At 41.7% G+C, this 10601-nt stretch overlaps 1 protein-coding gene across 1 annotated transcript; it reads left to right on the forward strand.

Annotated features, from left to right (window-relative positions):
- Positions 1–6167: 6167 nt before the first annotated feature.
- Positions 6168–9843, forward strand: LOC124441898. Its single transcript, XM_046992373.1, has one exon. It carries the CDS (start codon positions 6178–6180, stop codon positions 9664–9666), a length of 3489 nt encoding a protein of 1162 aa, XP_046848329.1. The 5' UTR covers positions 6168–6177; the 3' UTR covers positions 9667–9843.
- Positions 9844–10601: the final 758 nt, after the last annotated feature.

The following is a 10601-nucleotide window of genomic DNA, read 5'->3' on the forward strand; positions in this document are numbered from 1 at the left end:
TCACTCCCAATGAGAGCTTTGTGTACAAACCTTTCGTTTGCATATATGCAGTAAACTTTGTGCTCCATGCCGGATAGTCTAGGCTGTTCCATCGAATACAAGCCACTTTATTGTTTTACTATCCATAAATACGGTCTTTTACTATTTCTATACCATTGCTTAGCTATTCCTTGGCTACCTGGGCTACTCCTGGGCTTCCTGGGCCCATAACCTGTTAGATTATGAACTTTATTCAAAGAAAAACATATTGATTTTACAACAACAAAATATATATGTACAAGAAATATGTAAGATCTTACGATTGTCACGTGTCCACTGAACTATAACTAAAGAACTGAAATAACATTAACTTTACAAATTTAATACTTTATGTTATTTGTATCATGTTAACACCTATCGCTGAGTTTGTGGGACTCAGGCCCGAGACGTACTCTACCCTGAAAGCCGATGGTCTGGAGGAGCGCAAAGCCAAGGGTGTTAAAAAGGCTGTCATGGAAAAGCATATCCGTTATGACCAGTACAAAGAGGCACTCTTCGAAGGAAAGCACTTCCGCCACGGCATCGATATGCTGCGCAGTCGCGGGCATCAGATCTTCGTCGAGCATGTCAACAAGACATCGTTCATCCCGCTGGATACGAAGGGATGGATCGCAGCCAATGGGATCTCTACCCTAACATACGGGCATAGGGAAGCCCGTGCCACAGGCGAAGAAATAAGAAATGCCTTCGTAGAAGAGCTGCTCCACGGCTAAGCGCAAGGCTCCGTGCGCATAGTACCTGACTGTGAAAGCTTCGCTTTCATAAAAGCGTGACAGGACCCCATCGACTAAGCGGGCAGTTTTTCGGTTCCAAAGGGCACCACTTGGAGCTCTTCGCGCACAAACGCGCGCTTGGGCCCATCACTCAAATAATACAACACGGCCTTCCCGCCCTCAACTAAAGCCCGCTCGACCTGGTGGGAGGTCACACTCCAGATAGGATCGGTCGCCCTACGCCGTTCACCCCCCCTCCAGTTCGCCAGGCGCATACAAATACCGCACCATAACATCCGATGGCAAGCGTCGCTCTTTAAAACCAACTGGACAAAGCCCCGGCGCAGCGGGTTTGGCCTTAACGCTCTTCTTTCGAATCGCAAGGGAGGGCTTGAATAAATCTTTCTTCGACCCCCTGATCTCTATGAACCCCGACCTTACCCCATCGAGTCGTGAGACCATTTTTATCACACGCTTTTTGCACAGCCCGCGGAACTGCGTGCTAGGGCTTACTTGTAAAACTTTAGGCCATCGAAGAGGCCCACGAGCATAAATAGACTCTAACGCCTTTCCAACCTGTGTCGCTATCATGTCTGTGATTGCCTGTGTATTCGAAGCCATGACCCGCTCGGGAAAGGGCTCCAGTATTTGTGCGCAGCTGGGGCTCTGTATATGCTTCCTCTATTTCAGCGAGCGCATGCGTTCCAGTACAACAAACAGTTAGTCAGTGGTGCCCCCCTTCGACCGGATCATGGAGAGTGTAGATATTGTCCGTGTTGCTGATGCAAAACTGCCTATCGTGGAGATGTGGTAGGCTGTCGTAGCTACAGACCCCAACGAGCCTTCCTCGGGCTCACTCGCCCTCTAGGAAGCGTTCGATGTCAACACTCGAGAGCGGGTAATCGATCTTCCATTCCTTATACTAAGCACAGCGGGAGTCTAAAAAAGGCACGCCAGCGTTTATCAGTTCTCGATAATGCGCCTGTAAACATTCTCAAAGTGTTGGAGCGCCTCTACAGTAAGTGGGCAGCGACCGTAATGAGCAATGCCGCCCTTTGCCCGCACAGCGTACGGTAGGTTCTTTTTCCCCAAGTCGAAGAACGCTTCCGGAGACATTGCTTTCCATTCCTCCAGCGAGACATCGGCAATATCGCCGAACTGCAGACGTGGAAAACCTCTCATTCACAGACCTTGACCCCTGAGATCGTGGCGAGCTGCTGCAGCGACACCATGGCATGCAACCCAAACCTCCCTCGGAAGTCCCATCTTTAGCTTGAGATTTTGTTCATATCATGTTTTGGCACATTAAATCTCTGATTAAAATTGATCGATATCAACGGTTCTTAGATCCAGAAAGATCGGATACCCTTTGGAAATGTACTCGATTCAGTGTTGAATTTCAACCAAAAGGACACCTCATTAACTTGTTGGTAGGGGCGTAGACGCCGCAAGTCGGGCTTAGCAAACACATAATTGTTAATGCCGTCTAGTGTCTGCACGAGAAAGGTTCTGAGGACCCGGCTGTCAGAGTTGTCCTCATACTCCACAGACCCCTTTCAGACCTACGCCTATGGAGTAGACCGTCGCGTTGGCTATGCCTTTGCGACAAAAACAGCAGGTAGAGTCGGAAACCCTGACTTTGCTGCCGCTCATACCCTCAAAAGGGTGCCTGGTGCTCATCTCTCTTTAACCAAAGCCTTCTCGAATACGGCGCAGGAAAATATCGTTTGTGTCGTCAGCGGGAACTTTCAGTATAAGTTTCGCCCATTCCTCCCCTCTTCTCCAGTGGGGATAGTTGGCTGCCTCCGGGCACACAGGTGAGGATTCGCGTTGACCTCTCACAGGGCGATCTCAGTCGCTACATGATCATTTCCAACAAAGGTGGCGGTGTGGATAACGCAGACGCTATCAGCAGAATACGTATAGATCTGCTAGAGCTCGACTTTGTCTACCCCACCAATCGCATGAAAAAAGACTACAGACACCACGTCCCGATCACTAAGGAGCTGTATTTCCACACCTGGTGCCCCAGGGTAGTTCAGAAGTCGCTGAACGATGACCCTGGCACTCTCGCGCTCCTACACAATGCCCCGATCCCCAGGAAGATGATTCTCTTCTGGATTCTCTTCCAGCGCCAAGATCGACAACACGACGGAAGACCATGGGGCGAGCGAAGAATATCGGTTAAGATGAATTCAAGAGCATGCTCCTGTATGCTGCAAAGAGCACGGACAAGAGAACAGCGAATTTCACAAAAAAGAATGGTTTGACTAGCTTCTGCCTTCACTCAAAAAATGGAGACAGAATGTTTTGCTCTTGTGTCAGAGCAATATGGGCAAGAGCTTGTTCATGAAACGGCTCCTTGCGTTTCTCCGAAAAGGATGTACGCCATTTCAAACACCTCCACTGATCAATATATTCAACCTAACACGGTCTTGAAGCATTTATACGTCATGCCTGAATCGATCGAGTATACGAGCATAGAACCAGAGTCCTACGTCATCATCGACGAAATCCGCGTCATGAATCTCAAATGCGGAACGTAGAGGGAATGCCTCTATAAGTTCTTTACGATGTACAGCCATCACCTGAAATTGAACGTCTTCTTCCTCTCCTAGAGCTTCGATAACATAAAGGATATGAAGGGTAACACAAACTTTCTCTATCTCTTCCTATTTACGGATAAGTCGAATGTGAAGCGGTTCTTAAGTCGCTCTTCGGCGGCACGCGCAATAAACCGGCTCTCATCTTCAAACTGTACGAGAAACTCTTGACCCGCTGCGAGCGCCCGATCCTCGCTATGGACTGCACAAATCAGCAATTCGCCTATTATTGCGACAAAAACTATTGCGGTGGACTTTCAGCTTTGCTTTCTCCGTCAATACCAAGCTTGATAGACGCTTTGCTGGCATAAATCCTAGGCATCTTAATTTAGACAAAATCTGACCAAGATTTAGAGAAAGATGTTCGGGAGGGATATCACCAGATTTTTAAGCGTTTGTTTGAAGAAATGGAACATATTCAAGTCCGGATCTTCATTGGTCTCCCACAGCGACTTGAGCGAGTTGCGGATGGTTATCTGTCGGCCTTCCTCATCGCAAAGGCGCGGCGCTGGAGGTCCTCCAGTTTATCGAGAACCAACCCGAGCACATTATCAAACGCCGTAATTCCTTTATGGAAGTCTTGGGTTACCTACCCGATGGGGCCAGGAGCAAAGGGCGCTGGATCACCAAATCTCCTTTCTGCGCAAAATGTTGCAGTATATACCAAACCCCTTGCTAAGTTGAGCTTGCTGGAGCTAAAAAAACACCCAAGCGTAAAAGAGGTCTATGCCTTGTTCGAGGGCCACCCTGAGCTTATCAATGAAGAGTCTGTCCTGAGCGTTGTCAAATCCAGGTTGCTGAACTATTCTGAAGATGCAGGCGAAGTTCGCGACAGCGTCGCTGACGTCCGTTTGACAAAACCAACTCCCGGCGGTCACTGCAACCGCACTTTCTCTGCAGACTCCGAAAGAGGGAGAGTTCGAAGGCTTGATGCTGCTCGTCTTTGGCCGCTCTCTGGCGGGCTAGAAAATTTCCGGAGACTTTCTCAAAAGCAACTATTTCACTCTGCATGCGCAGCTGGTACAATTGCTCACGGAACACCCTCAAGGGTTTGAGGGAGCCTCAGGCGGATCAGGATAAGCGTCTTGCCATCGTGGCTGACTATCGCGTGCTTGCAAATAAAGTAAACCAATAGTTTCTCAGCAGGTATCTCTTTCAGGTGGTCGCTAACGCCGTAATTGACTTTGGCCATCCCCAGTTTTGCCTGGCGAGGTTGAATTTGCAGGAGATCAAACAGCATGCTCTTGCGGTCCCGGGTCAGGTCAGAAGTTCGGTGATTTGGCAGCCTTGCTTGAGACCTACTCCAAAACACCCGAGAGCAAATTTATGAATTATGATCGTCATTTTATGCCTGGAGGCGTCAGAGGCAAGATGACTAGCGATGCTGCCTTTATTAATGCCGCTCCTCATTAACGGGAGCCGCAACATTAGCAAGTGTCTTGCTATATCGAACGCTCGGGGCCTTGTTTGAATGTTTCATGGACATGGCATTTTGGGTGACCACTTAGGAGAAGACGGCGGCGGCTTCGGTAATCAGTGATCGGGAGGAGCAGCTTGCTCGTTTGCAGGATGCTGTGCTGCGAAACGAAACTAAAATTGGGAATGAGGATACTGAGGGCACTTTCTCTCATACTGTCGCGCAGCTGAAGGTAAACAAGCTCGACCTCCATAGCGTTGATGACCGTTAGGGTGGTTTACCGAGAATTGCTACAGAAACGCTGCCTGATCTCGTACGACAGAACGTTGTGGTGTCGCGGTTTGGCGAGGGTGCGAATCTGAAGATTGGCAAGATACAGATTCAGAGTCTCTGGATTGAGCGGGCTGAAAACGGGTGGTATAATATGAGCAGCAGTAAACTGCGAGAGGCTTGGGGTTGGAACTTCCATCTCTTCTGGAGGGATGATGGCACCTCTCTTCTCACTCGCTATGCCGTGGTCCCGCGGGAAGTCTCGGACCACCGAGACACGTACGGATGCAATTGAAGACGTACCTATAGGGTGTATTATCTTGAGTTCCCCTAATACATACATATCATCAGCATGGCGTTAGATTTGTGTATGACCCAAGCAGTCGAGATTTGGTTAGTGCGATTTATCTTGGTGCTTCCGGGAATAAAAATGGTGATTTGATAATAGAAATAGATAAACTGACCTTTCATTGTAAGTATTTTTTACCCAAGTAATTATTTTAAATTTGCTCTACGATTTTTACAGTAAATAAACGTACATAGAAAAAAATACAAATGACTTGTTATATAAAACTTGTATAGCAATCTGAAATATAAATTAATTTTCGTGCAAACACAAATACTTAGTCAAGCCCTTCCTTATACCTATCGTAATCAATAAACAAAGTTTGCATCATCAATGGATGTTGTTTAAAAATTTACTTTCATTTCATTTTTTTAAACATATCTTAATTTAGAGGGACATGATTATTTTTGAAAATGTCTAGCTAGCTTAAATCAAACAAAAATTTCCAATTCTTACTACACGCCTCCGAAGGAAAAAAAAGAGCTTTGTTTCCCCACGAGTCTTAATATATCCTCAAGACAAAACACAGACGACACACAGTTTTATTTGTTATAACGAAAATCAATTTTTGATGTTGTGTTGCTCTAATGAGAACAATACGTTTGTGTCAAGTCATGTGACTACGATTGAACCAATTACATTTATCATACGAAGCACAAATATCGCAATGTTTTTAATATAACTTTATTTTATTTTAGTTTTTCACATTTTTAAGTTTTCAGGAAGATATTAATTTATACGTAAGTTAATCATAATTTTGTATAACAATTTTAGTTTTAATTTCAAGAGATGGCTTCACATTTAAATCTTACTGAGGAGGCAAACGGAACTCGTTTGAGCAAACTTTTAATAAATAAAGGAACGCAAGCCTTGAAAGATACATTGCAATCTTTATTAAAACCATCAAGTTTATCTGCTACACTAAATGATCCTTCTGAAAAGAGTAAATTGAAATCAATAAAAGTCATTGGCAAAGATCAATGGGATCTTCTTTACCCGTCAACTGGTTCACCAGACATTAAAAACTTTGATATCTCATTGTTGACTGTCTTATTGCGAAATATATGTGTTCTAAGAGCACCAGCTGGTGGATGGAATAGTCTTCCTCCCGCTTCGGATACCTCAGTCTCATCCAATATTGCAAGAATAAAGTATTATCGAAACAAAGTGTATGGTCACATAACCAAAACTAATATAGATGACAGTGAATATGAGGACTTGTGGCAGGAAATTTCAAAAGCATTGGTTGGTTTGGGTATTCGACAAACTGAAATAGATGAATTGAAGGAAGCTCCTCTCAGTCTTGATGAGGCGAATTACATTGAAATGTTGAAAGACTGGCATAAGAAAGATAAAACATTGATTGAGACGGCGGAGGAAATCAAAAATATTGCTTTTGATACAACTAAGAAAGTTGAGGAACGCAACGAAGATGTCAAAGTGATAAAAAATGATCTAGCTGACATAAAAGAGATTTTACTTGACAAAACAAGTTCAGATCTCGAGAAGCTTGCAAAGTTTAACTTTAATGGTCTCATCAAAGAACTAAACAAGATGTACTTCCAAGGCACAAGACAGTGGTTATTTGAAAAACTTCACAACTGGTTTAACGACAAAAGTGAAGATGCCTCAAATGTCATGGTGTTGATCGCCGGTCCTGGTGTTGGTAAAAGTGTGTTTGCTGCTGAGGTTTGTCGACGGTATTCTGAAAAGAAGAAACTGGCTGCTTGTCATTTCTGCAGATATAATCGATCAGATTATTCTAATCCTCTAAGGTTAATTGAATCATTTGCCAGTACCATGTGTGATGAAATATCTGACTTTGAATCTCAATTAAAGAAAGGTTTGAACAGAAACCATTCCAAAAAATCGATTTCCGATGCATTTCGTGTTTTACTCAATGATCCATTGCATTCGTTGCAAGATCATGAACAAATGCTTTTGGTCATTGACGCATTAGATGAAAGTCAAGTTAACGGCAAAAGTGAATTACTAGAGTTGATAGCGAAAGAATTTTGCCGACTACCTAAATGGATTAAAATTTTTATCACTAGTCGTCCAGAACTTCCTGTTCAAAATGAATTGAAAGAAATGAATCCTGTCGAAATAAAAACCCAACCTCGTGATGAAAACAACGAAGAAGACCTGCACAAGTATTTGAAATATCAGTTTAACTATTGTCGCTCTGGGAACACTGAGTATTCTGTTTCTGACGACGTTTTAAGATTGTTAGTTGAAAAATGTGAAGGGTCTTTTCTTTATGCTTATCACGCGCATCAAGAGCTAAAATCGGTAGATGTTGAACTGACCCAGGAAATTATTGAACAATTAGCTCCTCTAGGGTTAAGTGGTTTCTACAAGAATGAATTTCTTCGAGTAAAAACATTATTAAAAGAGATAAGTTTATCGACACACAATATTGTTTTTGCAGATGAAAATTTTAAGAAGTTTCTTGAAGTGCTGGTGGCCTGTCGATATTTTCTGCCCCAGTCGTTTGTTTTCAAGTGTTTAGGCTTACCTGATGATATCAAGTTTGAAGATAGCAATAAAATCATTGAAATGATATCTCAAATATTACCAGCTTACGATGATCGTGTAACCGTGTATCACAAGTCTCTTATTGATTGGTTGAAATCAGATGGTTATAAAGGACATGAGTTTACAGTTGATTCTCAGTCCATAGTAAACGGGCATCAGTTATTGTGGCGTGCTTGTGAGAAAGAGTTTCATCACATTAAGTCGATAAACATTTTTGAAGATAAAATGAACACTGCTACGACTGAATATGCTTTGGAGAATGGGATATATCATATGATAGAATGTGGCAAAAATGTTGACTTTAGTTGGGCAGCAGATGTCAAAATTGTTTTCGCGATATCCATGTTGAAAATATTTAGATTCTTACGGAGTAAGTCGGACTTATTTTATACAAGGAATCAACATGAGATAAATATTTTGTCAGTTACTAGCCAGTGGCGTGTAATTGTAAAAGAAAGACGAGGTTTCTTGAGTGAAGATTTACTTCAGGAATTATCACGCCTTGTCAGTTCTGGTATAGGCTGTATATCGTTTACACCCATATCATATTTTTTACAATTTATTGCAAATAGAATAAATTTTAGTGACGAGAAAAGATTATTGGCAAAGAATTTATTGAAACAAGGAAAACTTGTTTGGTTTGAAGATTTATTCCCGACTACTCAAACAGATTATTCGACCGTCTCCAGCAACACTAATACCTCCAGCAGATTTGATATTTTCAGTCTTGATTTTTGGAGACATTTGCTTTCGAAACATCTTTGGAGACGTCCTGAGAGGAATCCTAAGAGGTTTCCTTTCAAAAGTTGCTGTTGCTTTTCACCGGATGGATCGTTGTTGGTCGCCTTCGTTCGTTCTGGTCCCGTCAAAATTGTTCTTTGGCACATTGAGCGTTCTTCCATTGTTCAAAATATATCCACGAAAATGAAGAATGCTTTAGGATGTTGGTGGTCGAATGGTTTACTGTGGATGTGGGATGGTTCTGAATATTTTTGGAAAATATCAATGTCATCTAATTGTTTTGGTGATAAAAAGGTTAAACATGTATACATTGGATTCAAACCAAAAGAATTTTTAACATTTGGTGACGTCTTAGTTTGCATTGATCAAGAAAATGTCGTTCAAGTTGTTAGAATTGCCAACGGTGAAATACGATATAACAAGTGTCTTCCTATCGATAGTTTTGATTGCAAAGTAGCTGTATCACCTGATAATTCCGTTATTTTAAGTGTCAACAAAACAAAGTTTACAATATGGAAATGGAGAAACACAGACGACGAACTTTACCTTGAAGCTTGGCACACTGCAGAAATACCAGAAATACCCGAAAATTCTTACCCTAAAGTATCTGTAGAAGATTTCCGCTACAATTGCAATTTTACAAATGATAGTAAACAAGCGGTCCTATTTTTAAGTTATGAAACAATACGTAATGCTGTCTGTCTTATTGATGTGCATTCGACTGGGAATGTGAGCGCTGTTTTGTCATATTTGGGAGATAGCATAAGCGACGTCTTATTTGTTTATAAATCTTACTGCATTGGAAAAAATGACTATGGCTTTATAACAGCTCTAGATTTAAAGAGTGGTGAAAAATGCGCGTGGATTGAAATACACGAAGATCGTAATGTCCCTCCTGTGATATATATGCATTCCGAAACAGGAACTGTCGCTGTAATATCAGGTGGAGAATTCAATGAACGCAAAATTCAATTTTTTAAAGTTAATGTTCCTGAATGAATTAATCATTGATCAATATAACTTACAAAAAAATGTTGATATTTCCTGATAAATACGCATCACTCAAACCATGAAGTTTTTTATGTAATAAATAGACAATTATTGATGGTGTCTACAAAGAAGTAAAAAATATCGCCAATACACATTTAATATACACGACAACTTTTTTGAAAATAGACATGTTTCGACATCTCATGATGCCATCTTCAGTATGAATGAAATAATAGGTGATACAGGGTTTACATAAAAGTAATATGATACATAAATTAGAACAATAAAAAGGAAATAAGATAATATAATGAGGAGCGTCCGAGCGTATTATAAACTAAATATTGTATTGAATTTAAAAACTTGAACATTGAGGTCAGGGTTAGTTTTGTTAATGTGGAGTGCTTCTTTGATTTTAAGGGTGAATAAGGTGTCGGCAGTGTCGATAATTTTGAAACAAGAGGGTGAATAGTTGGTTTTGCATGAGTGAGATTTAAGAAGGTGTCGGTAGATGTGAGAGTTTTTGTCTGTGTGGTATGATCCTGATTCTGGTGGATAAATGGCGCGAAGTTTCACAATGTATCGGGAATTACATCCCGCGCAATTGAATTCATATACCACCATAGATTTAATTGAATCTGGGATCGGGTCTTTAAATGAAAAAAGGTTTTTGATTTTGAATGATGTGAAAATTAGTCGAATGTTAATATCTGTATTTATCCACCAGAATCAGGGAATATACCACAACAGACAAAAACTCTCACATCTACCGACACCTTCTTAAATCTCACTCATGCAAAACCAACTATTCACCCTCTTGTTTCAAAATCATCGACACTGCCGACACCTCATTCACCCTTAAAATCAAAGAAGCACTCCACATTAACAAAACTAACCCTGACCTGTCGAAACATGTCTATTTTCAAAAAAGTTGTCGTGTATATTAA

Source organism: Xenia sp. Carnegie-2017, unplaced genomic scaffold, assembly GCF_021976095.1.
Source record: "Xenia sp. Carnegie-2017 unplaced genomic scaffold, XeniaSp_v1 HiC_scaffold_20, whole genome shotgun sequence".
In the NCBI taxonomy this organism is placed as follows: Eukaryota; Metazoa; Cnidaria; class Anthozoa; order Malacalcyonacea; family Xeniidae; genus Xenia; species Xenia sp. Carnegie-2017.